General features: G+C 50.9%; 4 protein-coding genes across 4 annotated transcripts; 3 read left to right on the top strand and 1 right to left on the bottom strand.

Moving 5' to 3' along the window:
* Nucleotides 1–1197: 1197 nt before the first annotated feature.
* On the top strand, nt 1198–4674 carry COCSUDRAFT_59961 (hypothetical protein; the record flags this gene model as incomplete). Its single annotated transcript, XM_005643139.1, has 6 exons — nt 1198–1225; nt 1435–1523; nt 1967–2143; nt 2410–2924; nt 3113–3911; nt 4114–4674. 6 exons carry the CDS (start codon nt 1198–1200, stop codon nt 4672–4674), a joined length of 2169 nt encoding a protein of 722 aa, XP_005643196.1.
* Nucleotides 4675–5767: 1093 nt separating this feature from the next.
* COCSUDRAFT_59962 (hypothetical protein) lies at nt 5768–7839 on the top strand (the record flags this gene model as incomplete). The annotated part of the gene is made up of 4 exons (XM_005643140.1): nt 5768–5824; nt 6469–6616; nt 6863–6990; nt 7630–7839. 4 exons carry the CDS (start codon nt 5768–5770, stop codon nt 7837–7839), a joined length of 543 nt encoding a protein of 180 aa, XP_005643197.1.
* Nucleotides 7840–8569: 730 nt separating this feature from the next.
* On the top strand, nt 8570–10990 carry COCSUDRAFT_59963 (hypothetical protein; the record flags this gene model as incomplete). The annotated part of the gene is made up of 5 exons (XM_005643141.1): nt 8570–8642; nt 8800–8894; nt 9308–9424; nt 10263–10323; nt 10725–10990. 5 exons carry the CDS (start codon nt 8570–8572, stop codon nt 10988–10990), a joined length of 612 nt encoding a protein of 203 aa, XP_005643198.1.
* A 1970-nt stretch (nt 10991–12960) lies between these two features.
* Nucleotides 12961–14890, bottom strand: COCSUDRAFT_59964 (hypothetical protein; the record flags this gene model as incomplete). Its single annotated transcript, XM_005643142.1, has 5 exons — nt 12961–13599; nt 13844–13962; nt 14166–14313; nt 14578–14705; nt 14821–14890. The coding sequence occupies 5 exons, from the start codon at nt 14888–14890 to the stop codon at nt 12961–12963; spliced, it is 1104 nt and encodes a 367-aa protein (XP_005643199.1).
* Nucleotides 14891–15158: the final 268 nt, after the last annotated feature.

The raw sequence follows: 15158 nt of genomic DNA on the forward strand, positions 1-15158 counted from the left end.
CGTGCAGCGGCGTCTGAGTTGGGGTAGTACAGGGATGAGAGTTCTTACTAAACCCCGTGACTGAGGCCCTGATGCAAGTGCCACGCTGTGAGTGACAGAAGGGCAGCAACAAGATACTTTGGTGCATGCCTATGGCCCTCTGGGCTCTAGGTTCACCACTCAATAAATATTACTGTTAGTATTAGTATTAATATTATTATACGACAGCCTGCCCTGCTGATGCACAGTGCTGCTCATGGTCACCTCAATGCTAGTGATCATGATACCAAGGCCTGCCGTGGCCAGTCAGCTGCCATGCATGCAGAGCTGTATCCCTCAACTGCGCTCTCGGCTTTATATTTACAATACCCGGTGCCATACAATGAGGCTCCGAAAAACAAAGATCTTCATAGTGATATGTGCGGCTTGCAGTGCTTTCATCCCAATGGGCACATGCATCACTTGAATGCTGTGCTTTAGATAATGGAGAAGTGAACTTTTCAGAAGAATAATGCTCGCCTCTAGGCTCTGTGCAAAAGACATTGCAGGTTTCTGGTGGCTCAAAAAGATGTCAATTGCTCACAAAGGTCCTTCAGTGTAAAGCTTGGTGGCGCGAAGGGGTTGGACCCGCTGCGGACATGGCTGCACAGCTGTGCCAGAGCATTATAACAGGATTGCAGTAATGAGCTGTGGATCTGAGTGCACCTGCTTGACTTCATATGGTCGTTATCATGCAACAATAGCACTTGAGTGCGTATGGTACTGGACTTGCAGTAGTGAGAGAAAAACAGCGGTCTTGAACAGAACCTTCATCAGCTGAGCTTGACAGTATGCCGGGTGAGATCAGGGCCGGACAATTTTGTCAAGAGGTGCTTGTGCTTTGGGATCACATTTGCTGAGAGATTAAGTGGGACATTCACACGTGTGAAATGTGGATATTCTATCTCTGAGATCATGACTGAAGATCACCTTGATCTCCCTGGGTGAAGGAGGCAGATTGACTCAGAAGAAGATATGCAAATTACAGGGTGTAAAGGGTGCATCCACTTGATCCGAGGGTCCAAGGACAAAGCTGCTGCAGTGGTCAAGAGCAAGATCGATTAAGTATTTTTCTGAAATTTTCAACTCATCTAAACAAAACAGGCTGTGTCGTGCTTGAAGAACGAAGTGGACATGCCAGGAGATCGTCGTCGACGGTGGACGGAGGACAGCAGCGAGATGCTGTATCGGTACATCCAGCTGAGCGGTGAGCACACTTTGCTGCTGCTTTCAATCAAATGATCGCTCTGATCCGACAACACAGTGCTTCGATGAGTGGGATTGCCGCAGCGTTGATTGCGCAAAGATCCCTCGCAAGCAAATTTGGACCTTCACGTCTTTATATCTAATCATGTATTCCTTACACCAGTAAAGGTGAAGTATAGCTTCTCCTGAGGTTTGTCTCTGTGTGCATAGGTGGGCAGCTGACGGAGGGCTGGCGGAGCACAGGATACTACTACTACTCCGACAAGTCTCCGAAATACTACCTGTGCTTCCCCCCTGAGGTGCGCTGAGATGCATATTTAGCATTGCATGCATGTCCCACGCCCTTACAAGGTCATTTGATTGCTCCAGGTGCAAATGCAGGGCTTCAAAGCGGCGGATGGCCCAAGTTTGCCCCAGTACAAATCTTTCGCAAGCGTTGCACGTGCTCATGGCCTGGAGCCATGCTGTCTGCATGTTCGCTACATGGTGCAAGAAGGCCTCGAGGCAGCCAAAATGAAGCTGGAACCAGGCTGCCGTGCACAAGGTGAATTCCTGATGTATCATTATTCACACATGCATGGCTTTTGCATGAAGTTTTCCCAGGGGCATGGAACTATTGATCAACTCATGAGGATAATATGCTGACTCACTCTGCTGAAGCTCGATTTGCATGGCATGCAGTCCTATTTTGTAAGCAATTAGAATAACATCTGACATTGCATCTGCGCATGCAGGCGCGCAGGCAGACTCAGACCAGGAGTCTGAAGACAATGGCGAACGGCCGAGCGACTGCCTCCCAGAGGATCAAGTCCCTGACTACCCCGGCAAGCGCCCTCTTACTAACCCACCCAAGCGCATGCGAAACCTGACTCAGATGGCCAGGGAGCTCCCCTGCAAGAAATTGTGCACTGCGAAGAATGTGAGAATGCCGCAGACCAGGGCCCCGCTGGGAAAACTGCAGAAGCGTGCATGGAGCCTACGGAAGTGAAGGACGCTGCAGAGGGCTCTCTGCTGGGAGAGCCAGCATTGGATGGGCAGGCGAGGGATCACACAGGACAAGGAGCGGCGGAGAATTTTGATGTCAGCATGCAAGACGCTCCAAGTAATGCATCAGATGATGACGGAGAGGAGTGCAACAAAGGACATTCCTTTCTCAGGGGACAGGCGGCAAATTGCACAGGACAGGGTGTGACAGAGAATGCTGACGCCAGCATGCATGACGCTCTCGGTGAGCAAGCAGCTGCAGAGCAGGCAGCGGCAGCAGCAGAAGATGGGAATGAGATTGCTGCAATGGATCCAGGGGCTGCAGGGGAGCGTGAGATGCAAGAGCAGCTGGGCAGTGGGGTTCCTATGGGGGATGAAGAGGATGATTTAGTGGAGACCTTTGACATGACCATGCAGCAGCCAGAGCAGCAGAAGATGCCAGAAATGGACATGCAGGGGGCTGATGAAAAGGGTGAGGAAGCGGGGGACAGCGGGTTGGTGTACGGGTGTGGGCTGGCGAGCATGTTGGAAGATGAGGTCAACAGTACAAGCCTGGACAACCTGCCCCTGGCAGCGAGGGTGGCTGCTCTGCGGCAGAATACGGGTAAACCAGAACAGCTTCTGCTATGTGGCTCTCAGGGCGCCAGCAAGGCGGAGGTGACAGATCTAATCGCCGAGCTGTTTGGAAGTGACGACGAGGCTGCGCGCACCGAGAGGTGAGCATCTAATACTTTGCTGCAAAAGGCTGTACAGCAGCGTATGCCATTGATAATGATGTTTGAAGGCATGATTGAAAATTTCAGCGATCGCCCGTATCCTGTCCCTGATTACCTTGATGATTTGTTAGGTAGGGTGGCATTACAACCTGGAAATTCCCTCAATCATCTTCTGGTGTATGCATTAGGGGGGGATCGCCACAGGAGACCGGGGCGGCCACGCGGCATGTGCCGCCATGTGATGCCATGTGCCGCCCAGACCGCCAGCTGTCAGGGCAGTCAATGGAAACAAACAACATTGGCAATGAAGCCGCAGTCACTCAGAAGACAGCCATGCCAGAGGAGCCATTGCGGACAGAGAAGAGCCCGACATGTGGCATTCTCAAGCAGCGAAGGACATCAGATGAGACAAGCGGGGAAGCAGGGATGCATGCGGCAAGGGGTCAGCTTGAGGGCGCAAAGACTGCTCACAAGGGAAAGCCATTGCAGGCAAAGGAAGCTCAAACACACATCAGGAAGCGCAAGGCAGCAGCTGAGCCAAGCAAGGGAGCACAGATGCGGGCAGAAATGCATGTAGCACAGGGTCAGCCTGTGGCGGCCATGGCTTGCCATGGAAAGCCACTGCAGACTGAGAAGACCCCATCAGATGGCACGCAGCTCAAGACAGCAGATGGGACAAACAGGGAAGCAGAACGTCAGGCAGCAAGGCGGGCAGAGAAAGCTCAGTTAAATGCCAGGATGCACAAGACAGCAGAGGGCGGAGGTGGCGAGGAAGAGATGCATGCAGGGAGGGGCCAGCATGCAGTTGCAAAAACAGCTGACAAGGGGAAGGCAGGGCATGACAGGGACGACAGCAGGAGCAAGGGTGACAGTGGCATCAGCGCAGTTGTGCAGCAGATCGCTGACGAGGCAGCTGCCATGGAGCTGCACGCAGCTGCCGGCATGGACACCTGCAATTCTGAGAAGCTGCCACGCAAGTTTTTCGGGGTGCATGTCCACTTCTGTCTTTCACCAATTTTTAATTGTATGGTGCTAGTTTTCGGGCTGATGTTTGTTTTGATGCCGCCAGATTGTTTATACATCAATGTCGAGCTGTGCGATGGTTCTCAAGATTCAGAGACCGGCTAAGATGAATTTTAGACATGGTATAAGAGCTCTGTATTGCGACTGACTGACAGTTTGTATGCAGGCGCAAGGTGGAAGCAAGGCCAGGCTGGCCTTAGCAGGTGAATGTTCCAGGAAAGAAGCCCCAGTCAGCAAGGGTCTGGCCTCAGTTGCGGCAATTGACAGGAAGAAAGCTCCGAGCAACAAGTGCCTAGCTCCAGCTGCAGCAATTGACAAAGAGAAAGCTCCAAGCAGCACGGGCCTTGCCTCATCTGCAGCAATTGACAGCCAGAAATTTCCAGGCAACAAGAGCCTTGCCTCGGCTGCAGCTGTTGACAGGAAGAAAGCTCCAGTCTACAAGGGCCTAGCTCCAGCTGCAGAAAGTGCAAGGAAGGAGGCTCCGAACAAAAAGGGCCGCGCCTCAGCAGCAGGGAATTCAAGGGAGGCAGCAACGGGCCGTGAGGGGCTGAGCGATGAGGTGATCGATTACATAAGGGAGCTGCAGGCCAACAACCACCACCTGAGGGCGGAGAAGGCACAGCTTCTGCGCAAATGTGATGCAATCAAGCAGATTCTTGAGAGGTGGAATGGTCATTTCGCTGAGCTGGCAGCGCTGCTATCCCCTGGAGCCAGCAGCGCCTGGTGAAAGCCTTAGATATGCTCCTGCTGCCAGGAAGCTTTGAGCACAAAGTGAGCACAGTCAGCTTCTTTGGAAGTAGCCAGCATTGCAAAGAGGCAAAGGCAGCTTCCCGCGGTGAAGCTACAGGAATGATGCTGCCAAGGCATCCGGCAAGAAACACAAGCGGTACAAGAGGAAGAAGCCAGCACATGCAAGCCAGCACCTGAAAACATAAGATTGGTTTTCCAAGCGGTTGAGCATCAGAGGATAGTGTGACTGAAAGAAGTTGCGTTACGTCCTGCCGGGTTGAGCACAACATAGGCTGCCCACCATATGCAAGTTTGTGAAGGTTGTGTGCCTTCAATGTTTGTCGGCATGGGGAAACTGACATGCAGCTTGCATGGAGCACTACTTTGAGAACTTTGTTGCAAATGAACTTTGGAAGCTTTTAGGAAGCCACCTCGCCGTTGCTTTCCTTAGGGACCGGCTGGCCAAGATGCCAGTGTGGGTTTGGGTCAAGGCTTAGTTTTTTTTTTCAATGCAAGCAGTTGCCGGACTATTGACATGCATGTCTATGCAAATTACACGACTATCATTGCAAAGTTATTATGCGACTTGAATCCGCTCTGGTGAATTATTTCTATGTATGTGGATGAGGACACTGTCTTGCTGATTGCTGGTTGCTCCCTTCTTGGCATGCTCACTGTCTTTTGGATTGGTGCGAGATTTGCTGCTGAAATGCAGCGTTTTAAAACTGGTGGTGTAACTGATATGACATGCTTCTTATTTTGAGGGCTGGTGCTACCAGATGCTCTTCATGAATACTCAACGCTATCAATTACTCCTGTGTGAGGACAGGATGCATGGGTTTGGGGTTTGACGTCACGTCCAATGAGCGCATGCTGATGTCAGCAACATGACAATGCTCTTTGATCCAGAACCATCGCCCTGCCCGACAAAAGGATTGACGAATTTGAAGGTGTCTGGCTGGGCCTACAAGATCTGCACTTTTATGATCACGGTTTCCTTCCAGTTCCAGGACCTCTAGCATCCTGCCACGTCCTTTCAGCAGCGCCTTTTGCATCCTCAATTGTGTTTTGACGTTCTCTCACAACCAAATATGTCGAGGAGGAGATTCGCCAGCTCTTCCACAGTGATGGACGACGATGAAGCTCTGGTCATTCTCTCGAAATACATACAAGGCTGCGGTGAGCGGGACCCGTGCCCATTCTTACCATATTGCGGAAAGCTCCGCCTGACGTGCTTCTTCAGTACCTTTACTGCACAGCACTGGTCGCTGTCTGGCTCCTCGGTCGACCCATCTTCAGCTTACACGCTGACTTTGCTGGATAACAGGTGGAAAACTGGGAGCTGGCTGGCAAGCTACAGCAGAATTTCGCCTGTATCTTGGACGCACCGTTCATGTGGCAATTCACTGCATGCCCCCACTGGTGTGCTCTTCAACCCTTGTTTCAACCCAGTACCTTTCAAGTGACGTGTTGCCCCTTCATCAATCTGAGTCTTGAGCCTTTTGACCACTGATGAGACCTGTGTTGACAAGTCATGCATGTCTTCACATGTGGTTTGCTGGCTTCTGTGCTACATTTTTCTGTTGAGTATGCCCAGGCTGGCTATGGGCGGTGTAGAATTTGAGCACCGTGCCGGTGGTTGATTGGGCCTTGCACTGATCTGGCGAGTCTTTCACGTGCCTTTACTTGAGGATTGTCTGAGGAAGCACCAGGCGGCAGGAATAGCCAGTATTAGCAATACAGTCATAATAATTATGGCATGCAGATAATGTGAGTTCTTTTATTTGCGCAGGACTTCAAGCCAGCAGATGGGCAGCAACGGCGGCAGGTTTACAAGAACTTGAAGGCAGTGGCAATAGCAATGGCGCTGCCACCTTCAAGGCATCTTGCCACGATGCTCACAGAGCCTGCACGTGAAGCGCTGAAAAAAGAACTCAAAGGTGGGGACTCCCTTTTGCTACTTCCAAACAGGCATTTGCTGGCCGAATCTTCCCATGCAGACCATGTTTAGATGCGTGCTCTCTGTATATGTTGACATCAAGGAGTGACATGGGCATTTGTAATACAATGTGTTGGGACGCTGATCATCGACGTCAACACGTCAAGAAGAGCAAGAGGGCGCAAATTTGTGGTCGTTGGGAATCCTGAATAATACTGACTGATCAGAATGTTGCATGTGCCCGCAGCTGCCAGCATGAGCAGCATTGCTGCTTCTGGAGATGACATCAGCAGCTATAAGGAGTCCTCACAGAGCCTGGCTGATCTAGCAGCAGAGCAACAGAAACCCGCCAATGCAGAAACACACGCTGCCAAGGTAGGCAGAGCTCACGACTGCGGCTAGTGTGGGCCACATATGCTTGTCTTTTGAGGGGGCAGTTCCTTGCCCCATGTCGGTAGTATTGGTGAATCTATGATACTAGTAAGCAGCTTGATCAGCACAACTTTAACGTGCATTGGGCTTCAGCGATGTTAAATTTACAAAAGCATGCAGCTTATGGAGCCCTCGTCACCGTAAAACTGTGTGTTGCTCTTGCTGCAGGTCCCGGTAATCACTTTGCCAGAGCTTAAGAAGAGCAAACTTCGCCCCGAGCATCCATACGGACCCGCTTATGTCAGTACACCTCTTGTCTACAAATCGGCCCGGCCCAAAAATATCAGGCAGGCAGAATGGAAGGGCCCATCGCAAAACAACAGCGCACCCGCCAACACACCCGAAAACTTCTTAACCGCGCCTTCCCCCAGGCATGTTCTGCCTTTTGAGCAGCACCCAAAATGCTGGTACAAAACATTGCATGCGTGCATCCTGCGGTCACTAATATCCTTGTTGATTTGCCATGTGGACATGGAACACTCGTGGCTTACTATGCTATTTCAAGGCGTCATGGACTAGTCATGCTGTAAATTAGTAATGCTAAGACTGCACTGCAGAGAGGTTGCACCACCGCATGTGGAGGCAGCGCAGCAGGCTGACTTGGCAGGGCAGTCTGATGTGGCAGATGAGTCATGCAAGAGTCAGATAGAGGCAATTGAGGAGCTGAGGCGCCAGAATAGGGAGCTGACTGGACGGCTGAGTCAGCGGGATGAGGAGATGCGTGCGATGACTCAGACAACCAACCACCTCTTTGCTGAGATCAGCGCACTCAGGGCAGCCAGTCAGAAGTGATGCTGCCGGAGAGCAGCCATGCATATCCAGGTCTTTGTGACCTTGCAAACCTTGCACCAGGCAGACATTGGATGAATTGCACTGGTGTTGCACTGCGGTTGCAGCAAGACCGGCAGCACACTCCACTTTAGGGGGCTGCTCAGTCTCATTCCCATTTAATGTACATGTGAACTTTGTAGCCCACATCAAGCAGGCAAAAATGTAGACTGGGTGCTCTTCATTGAAGAAGATGTGTCTTTCCAAATTGCAATTGATTGGCTAAATTTTAGCATCCACTGTGGTTGCCTTTAAGCTCGGCCGCTGCTGGCTTGTTTGGAAGGACATTGCCTTGCATTTTACTGGAGTGCACATTGTGAATCGCGACCAATATATGTTTGAAAGTTATAGAATTATTGGACCACTGGAACGTTATTTGGCTGGCACCAAATCTCACACCTTGAGCATTTACTGCATAAAAATCTCAGACAGGGTGGGCCTGCCAAAGGAGCAGGAAGGGCAGATTTAATACTACTCAAGGTGCATAATGCATGCATCACGTGTGTGATTGTGAATGGCTGACGTCAGCAATCTTGAACAAGAATCCGAAGTTCAAAAGGCACATTTGCCTCGAAAGCATCCGTGATGCGCAGAAATTCGGCTGTGAGATCATAGCCGCACGGCCTATCCTTGTCGAATTTCTTGGAGCAATAACAACCAACGGCGAAAGCGTTGCAACATCTTCTGGTCGTAAATGAAGAAACTCACCGGCCCATTGGACGACAGCGAAGCCTTGGCAATCCTGTCCGAGTACATCCAAGGCTGTGGTGAGCGCACACATCACAGCTAGAGCACTCTCTCTCTCTCTCTCTCTCTCTCTACTCCTTGCGCTCTTGCACACCTGAGAAAGGCCTGCAAGTCGTCATGGTCGTCTCTTCAGTGTCACAAGTGACATCAAGCGAATGCTGCTGTGTGTGCTGGTAGGTGGAGAGCTAGAGGCGGGTTGGCAGGCCACAGCAGACTTCTCCTTGTCTGAAGGGCGGTCAGTGCGTGTGCTCATCCGCAGCGTGCCCCCACAGGTATGGTTTCTAGCCTGCCCTCAAGACATCACATGTCTATCTGTACATATATTACCCTCTGCTCCTGCCAGGGGCATGGTGTGTCGGCCGACAAGCTGCAGGTAAAAGCTGCCCAAATTCCTGCCTGTTGATGTACTCTCCCTCACCAAACAAGACACAATTTACTGTAGGCACACTGCTTGATATCAGTAATGCCCCCCGCCAGAAGGGCTACCATCGCCTCCTCATTATGTGACATTCTTCACTGGCAAGTCTGAGTATTTTGTCACTTGTGCAGCAGTCTCCATGGCTTTACAAGGGACACTGAGCGTATACATTCACACCTGCCTGACTGATGTCATTGAACATGGGTACTGAATACTCTACTATAGCGATCTTAACCCTTGGAAAAGTCTTCCTCTGATTATGTGCAGGATTTTGAGCCGGCCGATGGCACGCAGCGGCAGCGGTGCTTCATGACTCTCGGTGCAGTGGCAAAAGCAATGGGCCTGGTGTCTTCCCGTCGGCTTGCCAGGAAGCTCACCGAGCCAGTACGTGCACTGTTGAACCACAAGTTCAAAGGTAACCCTGCTAATAATCTCTGCAAACCCAGTGAATGGCATTGCTTAGATATTTTGGGATTTTGTGCATGGTCTGGGCTTAATCTCTATGGGAAAATCTGCATGCGGCTGCTGCTCTTGTGGCAAAGGTATGACATCATGCATGCTAAGCAAAGCAAGCGTTGCTCTGTGATTTTAATGCCGTTTCTGGACCAACTATATGTCTCGAAGAGAGGGACGTGATTGTCTCGGTGCTGCCTCTAATTAACACAAAGCAATGGGCTGTATAATTGCCCCAGGCTGGCGGGGGGCGGTATAAATACTGCCCACATTTGATTGGATCCTGCCTGGATCTGGCGAGTCCAACAGGGGATAGAACTGTGGCAGCCAAAATGCAGCTTGTCTGCAGGACGTACCTTGCCTTTAGGCAGGAAAAGCTTGTAATAATAAAAATAATATTAATGGGCTGCATATGCATGCAGCTGGGAAGTTGGACATATCTTCTTCAGCCACAGATGAGGACCCTAGCAAGGAACGGTCTCTGCACAGCCTACCAAAAGCAGCAGCAGAAGGTTCAAAAACAGCAGGGCAGGAAGATAAGTCCAACAAAGAGTCCCGCCCATGCAAGGTGTGCTGAACCAGGAGAACACAGAACTCTTCCAGCTTCACTGTAGAGGTAAAAATTCAAGAGGGCAGAAAGGTACCGAGAATATTGTGCTCTTACCCTGGGCCCAAACAGATGCAGAGTAGTCCTCAGCCATATGCCAGATGTGTCTGTACCTCGAGCATAAATTTCCAGCAGCACAGAATGCATGCTGTTTATTGACAGGGCTGCAACGGCATGCAGTCAACAGATGTCCTCTATGCCAAAATTGTGACTCGAAAGAAAGGTCGGCAAGGAAGAAAATGTCGATGCATGATCGTGGACTGTGTGACTACTGCTGCAGGACGCCAGAGTCAGCCAGAGAATGTCCAGGAGATCAAAACGCAGCCGCGCAGAACCACCGGATGCTACTCTTGACGAAAGAAAGCAATGTAACAAATCAAAACATTGCACTGTCCCCAGGCAGAAATTGGGAAGCCTGCCGGCAACCGATGCAGGCATCTCCCTGACCGTCATCCACAGAACCCAATATTGTCTACTTCAGCATTGTAATTAGAGACTATAGAATGAGGCTAAGGACAGGGTCCGTTAAAATGATCAATCTCACAGGAAGTGCAAGGGTGACTTTAGGATTAACGGGCATTGAAGGCTCGGGTTGACCCTAATAATAGGCCGGTTTCTGCGCAGGAAAGAGCAAGAGCAGGAGAGATTTCCAGCCGCATGCGGAGGCACCAAAGCAGCCACGTGTGCAGGACCCCTCCGAGAAAACCACAGATGTCGCCTCAGAAAGGCTGCTGGAGACAGATTTCGAGGAGAAAGAGGATCTGCGACTGCGCAACAGGGTGCTGACTGCGCGGCTGAGTCAGCGGGACGAGGAGATGCACGTGATGACTCGGACGATTAGTCAGCTGCTCGCAGACATCAGGGCGCTGAGATCAGCGAGCCAGATGTGACGCGGCAGCAACATGTGAGCGTCAGTGCTTGTTCAAACCGGCATAAAATTGCCTGAGAGCTTATGGTGCAGCCAGCTTGTGCACCAGACATGACTTTAGAAACCAAAGCAATGGCAACTTTGAGGCTGCTGCAAGTATTTGCTGCATTTGTTGTAGCTGCAGCAACAATGACAGCAAACCAGCTTGATGTGAATACTGAGGGTGCTGCACTTCATTTCCAAAATGTTTTCTCTGCAGTCCCGCTCAGAGTCCTCAAACACTGGAGGCTGGAAAGCATCATGATGTAGGGAGCATTTCATCTGTTTTAGAAGTACTTTGGCACGACTCTTGGGATTGCATTTGGCTAATCCTTGCACCCTGTTGGCCTGAGCACATGCACGGAGATTGCAGGTATTCAGTTTGTTTGGCCCTTGATTCCAATGGACTGAGAACCGTGAGCTGTGACCAACAAATTTGAGGCATTTGTTGGTGTGAATGTGAACACTGGCTTGATGGCATGCGCTGGGTTTTGGGTGGGTCGAGATTTTGCTTGAACGCGTGTGATAGTTGTGATAGATGGCCAATGGAGGGTAGGCAGCATTCTATGTACCACAATGGCCGTGCTCGATATCAATCAACTGAATTGCATTTTTTGTCTCATTTACGGATGCCACATCTTCACATCACAACAGAGGCTGGAAGTGTACATCAGATATGGAGTAAAGGCTTTGTGTGATGCATGTGTATTTTCAGATCGCAACGTACAGGAAACGAGCATCATTGGACCATTGAGCGCTGAACAGCAGCACATGATTCACTTAGAAATATGCAGCATGAATGATTACAGCGCACAAATCACATGAAAAACTGCCCAGGATGAAGAACCATGACACTGCTTTGAAGACAGCAACTGATGGCATCAAATGCGCATAGACTATACCGCTGAGCTTGCAAGCAGTCCGTGCCAGCACGTGGGTTCTGTTCAGTATATTCTGTGGACACAGAACTGCATTACAAGTGAGTTTTTGCGTGCAAAAGGTCAGCTAGATTTTATTGGTGGCAGTCTCACTCTGAGAATTGAGAGGAATCCCACTAAAGCAATGGTCTCAATCAAAATTTACCGCTTCTACAGTGACCCAATGTTTTAGGTGTAATTCCGAGCAGCTCATTCAGGGTGCTAATGGCAGCAAGCAAGTCCTCGTCCCTCTGCCGGGGCTGAGCAGTGAGGTCCCTGGCCATGGCTTGGCCAATGCAGATCAGGGATTGACCGGAGCGGACTAGAGCTTCAAGCTCTGCGATCCGCTGGTTCTGGTAAAGGCTGTGCTGGAATGTATGCTCCTTGTCAGCCTGCAGCGTCCTGCCAGGCGGCTGTTCTGGTGCCTCCTGGCTGCCGCTGCTGCTGGGGATGCTTATGCATGCAGTGTTCCTCTCAGCAGCTCCTCCTGCTGCTGTTGCTGCACCTGCTGAGTCCTCTGATGGAGCTGAGTGGTTGTCATGTGGTGCAACCTGAGGGGAAGCATGCAGGGCCCCAGTTGTAGCTTTCACAAGCGGCGTTGTGTTAGCTGGCTGCCCCAGATTGCAAGCGATGGCTGTGCTTGCCTGCAAAAGCAATACACCCGCATGTCATCGCGCATGACAATTAAAACCAGCAGGACAGTCTGCTGTCGATCTTGTGTACGAGCAAGAATTGCATTGACCGAGGCCAACATTGCATACCTAAACCTCCAAGACTGGTGCAAGCCTGCTTTTCGAGAAGGTTGCTCATCGCAGTACAAAAGCGAAGTGGTGCTCTGTCGAACTGAAAAAGGCCATTTTGACGAGCTTCAGGCGAAAACAAATCGACATGAGGACCTTTCACGAAACAGTAGCAATCCAATATATTCTGACATATCTTGAATCCGAGCTGAGGGCTTTGTTTGCACAACCTCCATGCCCTAAAAACATCATCTCTGGCTGCAGAAATTACCAGCAAAGGCTTCAGATATACCCTCTCAAGACTGCAGATCGCTCAGGGCTGCCTTGAGAGCTCCGTTCTCGCTGACAAGCCGATTGACATTGCGCAGAGCAGCAATCATCTCCTCGTCTCTTACAGCCAGCCCCACTCTGAGATCCCAGCACTTGCGCTTCAGCTGCTCTATCTGCCGGTCCTTGTCTTTACTACTCCTCTGGTGCTCGCTGCGCTTCAGCTGTTCAATTTGCCGCTCCTTGTCAGCGTTGAAACTCTCATGCCTGCTGGGATTAAGCTGCTCAGTTTGCCGCTGCTTGTCAGCGTGGTCACTCGGGTGCCTCCTGGGTTTCAGCTGCTCAGTTTGCCAGTCCCTGTCAGAGTGGTCATTCCTGCGCCTGATCTGCGGCAAGTCTGCCAGCCATGCTGAAGCCGGGCGCTGCGCTGCTGCTTCACATGGCTGGGCCAACTGACTGCTGCTGCTGCTCTTGTGGTTGTTGCCTGCGGGTTCACTGGTCTCCGGTGCTGTAAGAACTGCTCTGCGGGGGTCTCTTGCAGACAGCCCTGCATGCTTGGAAGGCTGCGGGATAATGCATGCAACAGCCGCTGGGGATTCAACTTCGGCTGCGGCATGACTTGCGTCCGCTGCTGTTGCTCCTTGGCTCTGCCTCTTGGCTGTGTGTATCTGCAGAAAGAAGGCATGCAGCTTATTCATCGCATAGCTGACCACTACCCGTTACCTATTCATTTCCGGTCCGAGTATATCAGGGAAGGCTGCAATTATTGATCGCGTTGCAAAACCCCATGCTGCAGCGTGACAGCTGCAAACTTGGAAATTTTGCTCAATTTTGCCAGACATGAAGACATGCTGCCAAGGATGCATGCATGCGCGCGCATGCACAATGAAAAAGGTCAAGGGAAGCACTCACCTCTTCTGAATCTGCCACTGTGCTGGGGTAATCCTTGTAGGATTCTGGATGCCTCTTGGTGCGCTGGGATTGGCGAGTGCCCTCTTGCCCTGCGCCAGCGTCGCCAATGTCTTTGTTTCCTGCACATGCAGCAGGCCTGATGTTGACATCAGCTGTAGAGTGTGAAAGAGGGCTCAGATTGTTATGCAAGCCTTCAAATTACCATTATTCTCAGGACACTATGACTGCTATGGCATGTCAGGGTCTTAGGATTTGAAGCAATGCTTTTGCTTTGTTACGTACTGAGCCAACAAAGCCATCAGACATTAGATCAGTTCATTACCTGTGAGCTGCTTGTATGCTTTGACACGGGCAGGCTCTGTGAGTTCTTTGATTAGGCTGTTGGACGGCAGCAGGCCCATTGCCACAGCAACAGCCTTGAAGGAATAGTAGCAATCCTTCCTCCCCCGCCCATCTGAAGGCTGGAACGTCTGCACAGAAGAATTTGATCACTTTCTAGGCCTGCTCTTGCTTGATAGCCTTCAACAATGCTGCTCGCACGGAGGTCCTATGCAGCACAGTGTACACTGCGCAACAGTAAGCCCTTTCCCTGCAAAGACGAGCTTTTTCTCTTCATGGGGCGACCTGTAAAATTGCCACACTCTTCGCAGTCCGTAAGTACACTATGGATGTCTTTAAGCCATGTACTCAACAATGTGACCTCCAAAGCATATGCTGGACTTGGCTGCATGCACCTTTGGGGGCTTGGCTTTGAGGTGCATGGTGCACCACGCTGTTTTGCCATTTTGGAGCTGATCTGGACCAGTGGGCTTCTGGTTGTAGTAATATGCTGTCACCTTCCAGCCATCTTCCAAGAGAGCTCCTGCCAAAGCAGAATTGGCATGTACGTTGAGCACTAAGCACAAGTTTTGACATGCTCGCACAAGGGTCTCGCAGGCCTTAATTTGCTTAAATGTACAAGATGATACACTGTTCACCTGGTGGATAGCAGCCCTTGATGTATTGCGACAGGATTCTCACGGCTTCCCCGTCGTCCATACGTGCCATTGCTGCGCTTGCGGTGAAGACTGATGTTTCTTGCAGCTGGTGTCTACGTAGAGATAATTGGGTCCGCTGAAACTTTGAGACCGTGGCCTCTTGTTTTCAGGCAGTAGCTAGAAACGTTGACGATCGTAGCACATGGCAGACTGAGATGCGAGCATGAGTCCTGAATTTTCCCCTTTGCTGCCAGAGCATTCGCTGACGCACTGAGCACCTCGTCACAATCAAGGAAAAAACGTCGACGACCAGACGACGATTGATGTCAACAGCCAAG

The sequence above is a fragment of the Coccomyxa subellipsoidea genome (assembly GCF_000258705.1).
Source record: "Coccomyxa subellipsoidea C-169, whole genome shotgun sequence".
Classification (NCBI taxonomy): Eukaryota; Viridiplantae; Chlorophyta; class Trebouxiophyceae; family Coccomyxaceae; genus Coccomyxa; species Coccomyxa subellipsoidea.